The sequence below is a fragment of the Gavia stellata genome, chromosome 13 (assembly GCF_030936135.1).
Source record: "Gavia stellata isolate bGavSte3 chromosome 13, bGavSte3.hap2, whole genome shotgun sequence".
NCBI lineage: Eukaryota > Metazoa > Chordata > Aves > Gaviiformes > Gaviidae > Gavia > Gavia stellata.
The window spans coordinates 2,791,524-2,805,884 of NC_082606.1; the positions used below are offsets into that span (position 1 = coordinate 2,791,524).

The 14,361-nt window shown below is 59.3% G+C and overlaps 1 protein-coding gene across 1 annotated transcript; it reads right to left on the bottom strand.

Moving 5' to 3' along the window:
* Positions 1-338: 338 nt before the first annotated feature.
* Positions 339-11,199, bottom strand: INSYN1 (inhibitory synaptic factor 1). The gene is made up of 2 exons (XM_059823587.1): positions 11,017-11,199; positions 339-1,031 (listed from the first exon to the last, which is right to left on the bottom strand). The coding sequence occupies exons 1-2, from the start codon at positions 11,197-11,199 to the stop codon at positions 339-341; spliced, it is 876 nt and encodes a 291-aa protein (XP_059679570.1).
* Between the last annotated feature and the right edge of the window lie 3,162 nt (positions 11,200-14,361).

The window sequence follows — 14,361 nt, forward strand, 5'->3', positions numbered from 1 at the left end:
CTGGCTCTCCCCTCCATATAGGCTTCCCGCTCTTGGCACATATATACATATAATATATATATGTTATTGTTATTATTTCTCCATGACGGACGGTTTATTGATCTGAAGCTTCTGTCCACAAAAAAAAAACCCCAAAAAAGCCAGTTTAAAATTCCCTGAGCCTCAAAAATGACGGGTAGGTAGTTGGGAGATCTGTCGGCTTTGCCACCTTTTCATGTTGATTTTATTATTAGTATTGATTTATTTAAATATATATTTTTATATATATATATTTCTGTCCCTCCCCAAGAATCCCCCCATCCACCCACCCTCCCCAAATCCTTGCGGCGGAGCCGGCGTCAGTTTTTATTTTTAATTTTCTGCTTGGCCGGGATATAAGGCAGCACCGTCTGGGTGCTTTTATCGGCTACGGTCTGCGTGCTGCTGTTCCTCGTCAGCCGCCGCGCCGGGGGTCCACCACCACCACCACCACCGGTGGAAGGATGCTTCGAGGGTGGCCCCGCCAGCACCTTACGGCCGGGCTCATCGCGGCCGTCGTCCCCCGGGGACACCGTGCTGTCACCGTCCCGGTCGTCATCGCAGCACAGAGCGTGGTAAAGCACCTTGTCGCTGAATCGGACCCGTTCCCGCGTGCCGGCCGGCCGGTGATGCGGGATCTTCTGGCTGGCCGTCGCGCCGAAGGCTTCCTCGCTGGATGAATCCGGGGTCCCCCCGCCCCGGGGACCGTTGGTGATGGGGATCCCCCCGTTCATCAGCCGGTAATCGGGCTGGCGAGGCGGCGGGGGCTGCGGCTGCGGCCGGGGGGGCTCGGGACCATCGCCCGGGTCGGAGGGGGTGGAAGCATCCAGGAAGGAGCAGAATTCCCAGCTGTCGGAGAGGATGTCGGAGGCGGCGAAATCGAGGGGTCCCAGCTCGAAGGCGCCTCCCCCCTTCTCGCTGCTGGAGGTGCTGCTGGCCGTCGCCGTCGTCCAGTCGTCCGGCTCCAGCTCGAACTCAAAGTCGGATGTCAGTCGGTCGATCTGGCTCACCACCTGCAGACAGACGGACAGACGGATGGGCAGAGGGGAACAACCGGATGGGACCCTCCTGTTTTTGCTTCCTAATAACACCACGTCCCTAAACCGCTGCCATTTCCCTCGGCATCACCAGTGTGATGAGCTGGGAGGTCTCAGCCCAGGTGGACCCTCTCCGGGAACCCCTCAGCAGGGACCGATGCCCACCTGGCAGCACAGCACCCATGGGTGCTGAGCAGGCGGCGAAGTTTTGGGTGCCCCTGGGTGCACGGTGCGGCAGGATGGGCCCTTCTCAGGGTGGCCCTGGAGTCTGCCTTGTCCCCTGGGACCCTGAGTGCCACCCCAAATCCCGGCACACATGGGGTCCCTTGGTCCCTCGCACCCATTCCTGGGGACCCACCAGAGACCGCCACCTCCTCCCCCTGGAAACAGCAGCTCCGCCGGTGGGGAAACTGAGGCAGGGGGTGGAAAATGTCCCAAGGCTGTGTGACAAAACGCAGAGCGGCGCGGGAAGGTCAGGGGCTGCGGGGACAGTGCTGTCACCCCCCGCCCTGGCTGGGATGCTGATGGGCTTGGTCCCTAATCCTCCAGCTCTTGCAAGGTGCTGAGTACACCAAGACCCGTGGTGGCTTGGGGACGGGGTCGTGGCCCCGCCACGCCGTAGGGGACGGACCTCACATGGGGCATGAATAAAATAAGCCCTTAAAAAATTAAAACTAATAGATGTAATGTCCTAGCTGAGGTTGAAGCCACAGGCGGGGCTGGAAGGGGAAGACCTCCTTCCTCCCATGGCTCCATGGACCATGGTCTCCATCTAACGACCTTCGGATGCAAGAGGGTCATCACCCACCTTCACGTCTTTAGTCCCAGCCTGCTCAAGGGTTGCCCAGCACTGAGCACAGCACTAATCCTGCCCGGGGCTTCCCAATCCCACCCAAGCACCCGCTGCCGTGGCATCCGGCTGGAGCCATCGCTGCGTCTCCGGGAGCATCGTGGCATTTCTTGGCTGGTGTTTCTGCGTGTGTGTGTATATATATATATATACACACGTGTGTGGGGGGGTGTGTGTGGCTTTATTTTGTGTGGGAGGCAGCGCACAACGTGAAAATTTGACTCAGCGGCAGTTTGAAGTGCATATTTTTGGCAGGGTTGCTGGCTCGCCTCCCCCCTCCGTCTCCGGGGAAGCTGGCAGAGGTCCTGGCTGGGCCCAGTGCTGCCAAGCAGGAGGTGGGCAGCAGCAGACAAGGAGGGGGGTTAGGGGGAACCCCTCGACACCCCCTGCACCCATTTGTGCACCCAGTTGATGCATTTTGTTCTTCTCCCCACCTCTCCATCATGGGCACCCGTGGGCATCGCTGCCCCCCAGCACCCTGGGGCTGTGTCCCTGTCGCTGCTCCCCGGCCCCCCCAGCCCACACACGGAGCATTTGGGAGTGAAAAACACCCCTTCCAGGTGGTTTCTCTGTGCATAAATATTTTTTTTTCTGGTTATTTTGCATTACTGCCTTTCTCTCCCCATCTTTTTCCTTCCCCTGCCCTTCCACATGCCCTTTCCTGCTGGAAATCAGCCACGAATTTCCCAAAATAAGGGAAGGAAGACAAGTCAATGGGCAATATCTTGCCAGACACGTTTTGTCTCCTTCTCCTCATGCCACCAAAAAGCCCTGCCGTATCTCCACCGGTGCCACGCTTCATCAACAGGTGTTGGACCTCCTCATCCACCAAGAATAATGAATCATGGCACATCTCTCCATTATTTTTCTGCTGCTGTTATCCCATAACTCCATGTTTTCACACACTTTTGCTGGGGGAACTGAGTCCTTGGGCTCAGACACCCCATCCCTGTGTTGGGTGGCCAAGGGTGGGCACCCCAAAGCTGCTGTCACGGTGCCAGGTTGTCCTTGGTCTCCGCATCCCTTTGCTAGGTGCCGGTGCACAGACGTTTGGGTCAACACCATCGATCACTAGAAATGCACCATATACCACGGCTCAGCAGGACGGGCTCCTCGCAAAGCCCTCCTGGCGGATGAGGACGCGTGGGCAGAGTTAAGGGTAATTTAATATGTCTGGGCATCTGAAAGCAGGAGCCCGAGGGCATGATTACGCTGCCAGCAGCTGAAGTGGCTCCTTTACACCCTGCTGACCTAATTTTAATAAAATTCCCATATTCGAGCTCCAAATTTCACTTGTTTGTTTGATAACCCTGCCCATGCAGCTCTCCTGCTCTGCCAAGCTCCCGAGGAGACGGCACCGAGCATGGGGGACCCTGACCCCCTCCATTTGCTTCTTGGGGGGATCCAGCTGTAGGCACGCAGCACCCCCTCTTTTAAATCAGCTGCAGGTCCCCGAGGGACATCTCCAGGCTTTGGTTGCAGCAAGAACCATTCCTTGGGTCACCAAACACTGCGTGACAACCTGGGGACAACCTGGAAGGATGCATCTGGAGGACAAACTAGTGGCACCTCCATGGGGGCACAACCCCCGGGGGCTCAGGGGGTCCGGTATGGTTTGGGTGAGGGTGACGAGGCTGGATGTGTGCGGTTGCTGCCCGGTGTGAACACGGAGCAGAGCGATCGGGGAGACCCCCTGGGAACGAGGAGACCCTTTCTGAGATGGGACCGACTGGTGTCACTGGGAAAATGCAAGTTGAAGGCCTGGGGGTTGCTGCCTGGGAGCGTGTTGGACACGTTGGCAATAAATGCTGCCAAAAACCATCTTTCCAGGGAAAAAAGGATGCAGCGGCACCTGGATGAAGTTTGGGCTGGAAATGAGAGGAACGGTCCCACTATCAGACCTGAGCCCATGGTGATGGGTGCTAATACACCTTCATGGCCCCGATCAGCCCCACCTGGGACCCCCACCCCACCCTGCCCATGGCCCAGGAGCCCATATAAGCTGAGCCCAGGGATAGAAGTCCCCTCCTGAGCTGTCCTGCGTAAGGACCTGTCCCCAGCCCCATGCGTGGTTTCTCTCCTGGATGCACCTCTTGAAGGTACGTTGAAGCCCATCCCTGGTCCTGCCATGGGGACGGACCTTGGACCTACATCATGGTACTGTCACCTGGAGGGACTTTGTGTCCCCAAAGCAGGGTAGTGCTGGGGACAGTGAGCTGAGCGCTTCTCATCCCAGGCAGCAGAAGGCAATGGGCTTTACCTAAGCTCCTCACCCATGATCTCCGACTTATTTTTCCTGCCTCCTTGCCCACGCAAGACCTCCAGAGATGACAGGCAGGGACCCATCCATCCTTCAAGCTTTGGCTTTGAAGGGTGCTGGGGGCAAGCTGGGAGCATCCGCACCAGCATCCGCAAGAGAGTCTTGAAATTAGAAAAGGCAATTGCTCCTGTTCCTAATGCACCACGAGATTTCTATTTTTCCCCCCTTTTTTTTTTTCCGCTTTTCTTTGGGGGAGAAAGGGTGAAACTCAAGGAAGAGAAAAAAAAAGATGATGTGACCTCTTCTTTCTCGGTGACAAGAAAGAATTAGGAAAAAGGGCAGGAAAAGAGCTGTTCATGGGAAACACCCGGCTATTATTATTTTTTAATAAGGCAGCAAATGATTCCGCTGAAACCCTCAGTTAAAGTGAGGTCACCTCTGTTTTCATGAAGGCTCGGTGATTACAACGCCGGGTTCAGGGCGAGCATCTCCCTGGGCTTCGAGTTGGGTCCCTGTCACCCAGGGTCCCTGCTCCTCCTCATCCTCATCAAAGGGACCTGCTGTGATTTGTGCTGGCTGGGCATGTCCCCGTCCCGGTCCCCGTCCCGGTCCTCGTCCGCGTCCCGGTCCTTGCCGTGGCACACAGGGATTAGTGTCACATCAGCAGTGGCTCACTCGGGGCTATTTTTAGGAGCGCTTGCTATTTTAAACGGGTGGTGGTGGCGGTGGGGGGGGTGTTGTTAAATACCTATGTGACACTTGGTACCCGCTGAGGATTTAAATGCAAAGTAGGATTTGGTCTTTTCTCCCCCCTTTCCTCCTTCCTGAGGCAGGTTGTCAAAGATTTATAGCTGAGGCCATCGCTGCTGGTGGAGGGAGCCGGGGCGAGAGCGATGGGGAGGGAGGGATAGGTGGGCGAGGTCCCATCCTGCTGCCTGGGATCGGGCAGTTCAGGGTGAGACCCCAGTGATGCTCTCATCCCCTGGGAATTGGGGTGGTTCTGTCTCCCTACAAGCAGGCGATGAGGGTTGGGGTGTCCCCGGCGTGTGCTGGAGGTGCCACGGGGGTGACCAAGAGATGACATGTCCCCTTCCTCCCTCGCCTTTAGGTTCCACTTTGTTGCAAAGAGCCACGTTTTTGGTGACAGCAGAGCATCCCTGGGGAAACGAGGGGTACCCGGCAGCGGGACAATAGGGAGCAAAAATAATTCCCCTTGAACCTGTGCGTGGTGTCACCAAGGGGCCTCATCCTGCTGCGCCCCAGTGCCCTGAAAGCAGCCTCTGGGTGGCCAAGGGATGCTCAGCTCTCCCCCAAAGCGACAAGCTTTGAGCAGACGGAGGATGAACAGGCAGAGGGATGGGCTCACATCCCCGTGGCACCCCGTAGAGACGGGCACTGAGCAAGGACGCACTAAACTGCGGCGCTGACCAGTTCACCCCCACCCCAAAAACCAGCTCCCACCATTCAGCCCAACTGGGAGTGCTGGGAGCTCCCCTTGCCCCCACGGACAGTCCCTGCACCCAAGGATGGTGCCGGCAGCCAGGAGCTTTCCGCATTAAAGCCTGGGTGCCCCAAATTGGGTGTTTACCTCCCCAGCTGAGGCAGATGTTGAACATCTGGAGCATCATTGTTTTTTAATGGGTTTTTTGGTTATCGGCTGCAAATCAAACACTCAGGTCCCCGGTTGCGAGTCGGGCTTGGTGGCTCCAGCTTCCACATTTTGGCCACGCTGTTTCTTATCGAGGAGCTAAACCTCCTTGAGAAGATGCTGGAGAGGTGAGGGACAAGGCGGGAGGACGAGAGGGGACTTCAAAGGCTTCGTGGCCGGTAATTGGTAATGGTAATGCATATTCCCGAGGCTGGGGAAGGAGCTGGAAGATGCTGGGATCAAAGTGGAATGATCTAACGGCCCCTTTATCCCGGCGCGGCCTTTGAAGCGGATGGGCGAAGCGGATCGGTGCTCGGGGCGGGCACCGCTGGGTGAAGGAGGGGGTCTGGGGTGGGGAGATCAAAGCGGGGCGTCTTTGCTTCGATGACGTGTCTGCGTGTGTGTCCCCTCGGCTGCCTTCTGGCGAGATGCAACTGTTTTCCCAAGCCAGAGCAAAGGGTCTCGTCCCCAGCCGGGCTGGGAGAGGAGCAGGGATTTTTGTGCATCCCCCCCAGACCCCATGCTCCCTCGGCTGCCGGCTCCGTCCCCATCCCCAGCACCCCACTGCGCACCTCCAACAGCACATTTTGGGGTCCAAAGTGTCTTCCCGTGCTACACAGCTGCTTTGCCAGGCTGGATCCGACCCGCCTGGCCCCACGCTCTGCTTTGCTGCCAGCCGGCACACGGAGGGGATGTGCAACGGGACCGCGTGGCCCACGCAGAAAATCCCCAACCCTATTCCCAAAGCATCCCAGAGGCATTTGGCACCATCGCCTTGAACATCAATTCCTCCTTCCACGGGGGAAAAAAGCCACCCTAAAGCCTTGGGCAGAGCCCCCGCGACCCCACAGCCAAACTCTCCCGGAGCAGGGACCTTCCCGCATCTCCCAAACCACTTCCCAGCGCAGGCAAGGTCAGTAAATATTTAATAAGAAATAAATGATTAATTGGAGCTCGCAAAGAGAAGCTGGGTTACAGGGGCCTCTCTTCCCTGAGCTGATGCTTATAAATGATCTCGGGATCATTTGCTAGATCATCAGCCGCTAAATAGTTCGAAATCATCGCGCAGATCTCTAAAACATGTTGTTATTAGAATAATAAGCCGCCTTCTCGCCGTGAACTTTCCCAAGCGTTCCCAGCTAATCACCTATTGATTACAACCTTATTAAGATATTTATTATCGTAAGGGGTTGCAGGGAGGATTTTCCTCCTGCCAAAGGCTCGGAGGGGACCCCTCGGTGCTGCTTCCCTTGGTGGCGGGACCCCACTGCTCCTACGTCAGGGGGTGCAGGGGTGATAGGATCCTTCCCATGGGATTTTGGGGGGTTTGTGCATAGGTAGACTTGTACAGATGTTTATTTCCCACCTCTGAATATACCCCATGGATGGTTTCCGACCCCCAGCGCTAATCAAAGGATCCCCCGAGGTCGGGAAGGAGCTCAGCCTTGCAGTGGAGATGGCTGGGACCTCCTGGGGTATCTTCTTCCCCGTGGCATCACCCTTATTCCCGCAGGAAAAGGCCGGGGCTGGCAGGAGGCGCGTGGGAGGGCAGGCAGCGTGGCAAGCGCTCGGCGGAAGCGCCTTCCCTGCCTGCCTCCTGCCTGATTTCTACTTCCAGTGTGCGATTTCAATCAAAGATTTTAATAATCATTTTCCCCGCACATAATACAGCCCTGTCTTGGAGTGCTGGGGAATAATTATATACACAAAGGGGAAAGAGGGAGGGAGGGAGAGTGGGAGCGGAGAACTGGTGAAACAACATCCTGAATCAAACGGACATCTGGAATGACAGCCTTCAGGTGGGAACCGCTCCCGGGAGCCAGGGATGCTGTCTGAACCAGGGTCTGGTCCCACGTCGCCTCCCCAGCGGAGAGGGGCTGCCCTGGGGTCCCCCGCCGAAGCCTCCCGCCCGGAGCATCCCGCGATCCCGGGTGAGTCCAGGACTCGAAATCTCAGCCGAAGCAGGGGCAACCCGGGAGAAAAGCCTTCTGTGAGCCAGAGCCGGCTGCGCCTGGAGCTGGCAAGTGCTTTTGGAGCAGGAATCATCCCCGGGTGAAAGCCCTCGTGCCCACACAGGGGTTTTGATGGCTTCGGGGGTTGTTTTTGTCAAGGTGATTATGACCTGTTTGCTTCTTCCAGACCTGCAAAGTCCTGGTATCCAGCTCCTCTTGTAGGAGAACCTGGAAGGAGCAGGTCCACCATCACCCAGTGAAGGTTTTCTGGCTCCACAAGTGCCTCTGGTGCAGCAGGATTGGGTCCACCGCTGCCCTTGCCGACCGCGTCCAGCCCCACGCCCCAAACCACTGGCCAAACTCTCAGCAGAGGAGGTGGTGGCAGGGATAGACATTTCCGAAGCCCCCACGGTGTCTCCGTTGGAAAATACACCAGTATCGCAAGCGCCAGGGCCCTGTGGGCTTTGGTGGCCCTGAGCAGCCCCTCCTGGGACCCCCACCCATGAGCCCATTTAGGCTCGGGGTCACCAGCCCTGCCAGGGCTGTCTGTCCCCAGCCTCGTCCCCACGTCCTGGCCCTCACCTTCAGCCGAGGAAGGGCATCGCTACGTGCAAGGTAGACAACCACAGCGGCTGATTATTTTTTTCCATCTTCTCTTTCACCAACATCCTAGAGATTACGATTTGCCAGCCTACCACATACTTTTCTGGATGGGCTTGAAAGAGATTTCCATGTAAGGTGCTCCCGTGGAGCTTGCTCTGAGCGATCCAGAAGACAAGGGGTTGAATTTCCAAAGCCTCCAATGCCCAACATCTGCTCGGTTTGGAGAAAACCAGACCTCTGTTTCTTTGGAGTCCCTGGAGCCTGGTTTAGCCTAGTTGGACCGGTGTGTTTTAGCTCCGGAGCCTGCTCCTATACTGAGTTTTATGCTGTTTTGTATAAATTCAACTAATTGCTGCAAAATTGTTTGGGTACGTTGTAGGAGTTGTTGAGAAGGGTTGACGTTTAGGACCCACCGTGTGGTGGGGACCTCATGGCTGGTTCTACACTGACCTGGCCACGTTGTCCCATGATGTGAGGGGCTTTTCCAGAACAGCTACGGGATGCAGCCTGGGGCGTCACCAGTTCCTAGGGATGTGCCAGCTCCATGGAAAAATAATCTCCAGGCCTCAGTGTTTCCCAGCACCCTCGGGAGAAGCCATCTCATGGGGCATGGACACCCTCCCTGGCACAAGAGTGGGGTCTCCTTGGGGTGAGGGGCGGGGTGGGTGTCCTCTGGCCACCCTCTGCTGCACCCAGCTCAGCTCTCCTATCCTCCAGTGTTATTCCTCCTCCTTTGAGCCTGCTTCCCAAAACATGTCCCCAGGGAACGCCGAGAGCCTGTTACCCCTCCCCTGTGTCCTCAGGCCACCTTCTCCTCTTCTCCGCTCCGAGACACGCTGCTACAACCTGACTTGGGCAGCCTACCAAGGATGCTGCAGGGATGCTCAAGGTCCTTCTGGCCCCAAGAGATGGACAGGGACCTTGTGGAGCCACCTGAAGCCTGGTGGGAAGCACAACCCGGCCTCAGCTGTGAGACGATCAGACGTTTGTCCCATCCCGGTCCTCCTTATCCCTCCGTATTCTCGGCAGGAGGGATGGCTGTATGATCGCGGTGGTCCCACCTCGCCTTAAATCCATGGGCTCAATAAAAGGGGCCAATTGCCATCATCCTCACTTTAAAGACCTCTTTAAGTTCCTGGAGGAGCGTGAAGTGAGCTCGGGTTAAATGGAAAATAGCTCTACCTCCCGATTATTACTGTTATGACTATTTTTAATCCGTCAGGGATTTGTCGAAGGGGTTTGGGGCTCCCCCGTTGGCATTGCGGGAATCGGGGGGGGCTTTTGGCTTTGGGTGGCCGGGTTTGCTTTCTGCTGCAGGAAGGACCGGCAAAGCCACGAGAGAAAGGAAAATCTTTAGGGATGCCACAGCCAGGTCGAACCCTCGCGGGGACCCAGTGGGGTGGCGTGGTGGGACGTGGCAACCCCGCGGCGCTGGCTTTCCCGGTAGGACAGCCTCCTACTACAATCTCCCGGACCAAGCGGAGCCATCGCAAAGGAGGACACTGCATCCCAGGGGATGCTTCACGCTGGAAGATGTCACCTGCCTGACCACGGCTGCATCTGTGCTGGGGATGGCGTTGGTCCACCTGCATCAGCGCTCTCTCGGTGGCATCCAAATGTCACCGACCCGCACGGGGCTGCTCCATGGTGGCCCCATGGCAAAACCTCCACCAATTTCTGCCCTTCCTGGGGGGAGACGGGTTTCGCGTGGCTCTGGGTATAACCCCATGCTCGGCTCAGGCCGCGGAGAGGATGCAAACGCCCACCTGCCCTATTGCAAAAGCAAGCTGCCACGCCGTGCTCAAGGCTATCGCACGCTTTCCATCCACCGCTTCCCAACACCACCTGCAGAGATGTCCTAAATCACCAGCCCCATCCAGGTCCCCTTCCCCTCCACCTTGGAGATGTGTGGCCCAAACACTTGAGCCACAGAAATATTAAATTCCCCACCGAGCCGACTCTGCCGTGCCTCCGCACTGGGAGGAAACTCCAACCACTTTATATGTATATATATATATATATTTTTTTCTTTTTTTTCAGGAGCAATGGACCATGACAGCCAGGCTATGGGACAGCCAGTCGCTTTGGCCCCCTGCCCACCCCGTGGACCCCCCCGTCAGCACACCTGGGGCTGATGCCGTATTTTTGGTGCTCTCTGCACTACCAGAGGGACCCACCATCCCCTCTCCATCCTCCTCCCTGGTTTGAAAGGGGCCTGGAAGACACCCCCCAAGGCAGAGCAGAGCTGAGTGTGGCAGGGTGCCGACGGCGCCCCAGCTCCCCCAGCCCCGGCGCGTGACCCCACGGTGCTTCTCCCACCATCAGCATCCACAGGGCCGGTGCCTCAGCCGGACCCCCTGACCCCGAGCAAACCCCGGTGTCAAGGTCAAGAGCAATTTTGCAAACCGTGTCTATTTTTTTTTCTCCCCCCTCTTTTTAAAAATCCTTTTGCTCATCAGCCGGGCTGTGCCACCCCAGGTGCCTCCTGGGGCTGATGGGTGGCTGGTGCTGAGCCGGCTCCGATCCCCCACAGCCCGTCCCCGAGGGAGGGGACAGGCGGGGGGACGGGGACAGGGCTTCCCCATTTGGGGACCAGCAGCTACCGCGACCCGCGCAGGGATGCGATGGCACCCCGGGATCTTTCCTACCTCCCGGAGCTCCTTGGCCACCTCCTTGAGCTCCTGTAAGATGCCTTCCAGTTGCCCGATCACCATTTTCATCCGACTCCGGATCCTTTCCCTTTCGCAATTACTCTTGCTGCTGCTACAATTGCTGCTGCTGCTGCTGGGGTGATCACTGGGCTGCCTGTCCTGGCAGGTCCGGGAGTCCATCCTTCCCTACCGGCCTCGGTTCCCGGCCCCAAGGGCTCTGTCCATCCTGCTCCCCGCTAGCCGGGTGGCCTGGCGTCCGCGCAACCCCTCTCGGCCGGGGAGCTTTCAACATCTTAACGTTCCCCTGCCTCCAAGAAAGTCCCAGCCGCACGCTCGCCTCCCTGCGAGGTCGGGGGGCTCCGGTTCGGAGCGGGGAGAAGGGTCGGGATGCACCATACGGAGTTGGGAACGCTGCGGAGGGGGGTCAGCCAGTGGCCGTAGGGAGACGTGGGGTGGCCATGGGGTGAGCAGAGAAGGCGAGCGCTGCCTGGTCGGGCAGGGTTTCACCTGCCTGCTGCGGCGGAGCTGGAGGAGGAGGAGGAGGAAGAGGAAGAGTCCCTCGGATGTCCCAGGAAGCTAAAATCCAGCGGCTCACGCCTTTCCTGCTCCCCAATGCTGGGGAGGGAGGTGCAGGGCTGGGTGTCCCCGGGGAGCGATGCTGCTCCCCGCGTCGGGCCCTCGCTCCGGGGTCGCCAGCTCCAAAGCTGGGTGGTGGTGGTGGGGGGTCTCCCAGCTGGGTGCAGGCGTCCTGGGGAGCCCAGGGTCCCCTCCTGCAAGGACAGACAGACAGACAACGTGAGGGAACCATCCCTTCTGGAGCCGGGAAGCTGAGGGGGGGGCTCTGCCCGCTCCTGCCTTGCCTTGATCTCAGTCCCGGCGGGAGGACAAGCCCCTGGGTACCCCCACAGCAAACCCCCCCCCCCTCTTTTGCTCCCCCCGCCCCAGTTTGAGACCCAGAGACTGGGCACAGCAGGGTCTCACTGAGCCAGATGGATGGATAGACGGACAGCCAGACAGCCAGACAGCCGTGCAGCTCAGGAACTTACCGTCGTGATCCAGACCCCTCTTGGCTCCAGTCCAAGCTCTTCCTTTTCTCTTTTTCCTTTTTTTCCTTCTCCTTTTCTTACTTCCTCCCCCTCCTCCTCCTCCTCCTCTTCCTCCTCGCTCAGGGCTTTTGCGTGGCACAAGAGGAGTCCGGGGGGCCACTTTCCTGGAAGGGGTGAGACATTACCGGAGGTGACAGCCTGCCGTGGCGGGGAGGGACACACGTCCCGGGGGACCCCTCCGCTTTAGGGGGGGGTGGTGGTGTCAGGCAGCCCCCTCCCCACCACCCCCCTCCCTCCCGGCTTCAAGCCCCAACCCCACCTCGGCCGAGGAGGGGGGGAAAACCCACCTTGCCCCTAAATGCCCCCCCCTTCCCTCGAGGAGAGGGGGAAAAGCAGGACGGGCGGAGGTGGAGCGGGGTGGGGGGACGCATCCCCCCCAGCCCGGGGGTGCGCACAGGGAAGGCGGGGGGGCCCCGGCATGCTCTCATCTCCATCCCCGGTACCCGCATCCTCCATCCCCGCTGCTCGCATCCTCCATCCCGGGTACCCGCATCCTCCATGCCTGGGACCCGCATCCTCCATCCCGGGTACCCGAATCCTCTATCCCGGGTGCCCGCATCCTCCATCCCGGGTACCCGAATCCTCCATGCCCGGGTACCCGAATCCTCTATCCCGGGTGCCCGCATCCTCCATCCCGGGTGCCCGCATCCTCCATCCCGGGTGCCCGCATCCTCCATCCCGGACCCGAATCCTCTATCCCGGGTACCCGCATCCTCCAACCCGGACCCAAATCCTCCATGCCGGCTGCCCGCATCCTCCATGCCCGGGACCCGCATCCTCCGGGGCACCGGGGATGGATGATGCCAGTACCCTCCATCCTCCATCCCCGCTGCTCACATCCTCCATCCCCGCATCCTCCATCCCCGCTACCTGCATCCTCCCTCCCCGCTGCCCGCAGCCCCCCACCCTTCCCTCCCTCCCTCCCTCCCTCCCCGCTGCCCGCACCCCCGCACCCTCCCCGCTGCCCCCGGGACCGACCGGCGGCCTCGGTGCCGGCTCAGGACCGGCCACCCCCCGGGCGCCGGGCGGGCGGAGTGGGGCGGGCGGCGCCCGGCGCCCCGGGCAGAGCCATGGGGCGGGCGGAGCGGCGGTGGGCGCCCGGCCCCCGGCCCCCGGCCGCAGCCTCCCCGCGGCTCCCGGTTCGGCTCGCCCCGGCGGCTGCTGTGTCAGAGAAAGGGGCCGAGCCTCCGCCGGGCGGGGGGGGCTTAAAGGGGCCGGGAGCCCCTTTGCACGCTGCGGAGAGGGGGGGGGGGGGCAGCGGTCAGGGAAACTGAGGCAGCGCCGGGGGGTAAGTTTCTTGGAGGGGGGGGGCTGTGCCTCAGTTTCCCCACTCGCTCCCCCCCTCCCCAATAATAGGCTCATGAAGGCGGCTCCCTTCTGGATGCACACCCCCCCGCCGCCCTGTGGGTCAGATTTGGGGCCAATTTCTGCAGGATGTGTAAAAAACCACCAGCGCGCCCAGGATGCAGGAGCATCATCCTAGCAAAGGTCCCTGCTGCAGGGCTCGCCCGGGCAGGAGAAAAAGAAATAACAACTACGGGCCTGTGTGTGCGGGTGTGTGTGTGGGGGGTCTGGTCTGGGGTGGGGGGACCCCAACGAGGGAAGGGAATCGGCCCAAAGCCGGGATCCAGCCTGGGAAAATCCAGCAATGGGAGCAAGGAGAGTTTCTTGTCCTAGAACTGAAGCGCGACGATAGATGGCAATCCCAGGTCTGCAAGAGGCGAGGCGGCGTGTGCGCATACGTGTTATTTATTGCCTCCTACTGGGTATGTTCAAAAGTGCTGAACACACTTTTTGGCGTGGACCCGAACTGACTCATCCTTAGACAAGCAGCTCCACGCAAGACGATGCTTTGGGGGGGGGGCTCTTCCGATTCCCGCAGGACATTCAGGTCAGGGTCCGGCGTTGGATCCCCAGGATGGCAGGAGTGCTGGGGTGCATGGCGGATGCCGGCGAGCAATCCCTCGGCTCACAGCCTTACTCTAATGATATTTTCCAGGGTAACCACTTGACCGGTGGGAAGTTTTCAGCAGGAACATCCTCCACACAATAATTTGCACCTAAAGCTCAGCCGGGGACAATGCGACCACCCGGGTCCCCGACAACCACGACACTCTCTTCTCTGCTCCCTGATTTCCTTTAATAGCAGGTTAATGCCGGCTCACGCTCTGCCTCTGCCGTTAACCACGCAGAGCCCAAAATCAGCGGGGATATTAGGACAGTAATTTGGGGGAAG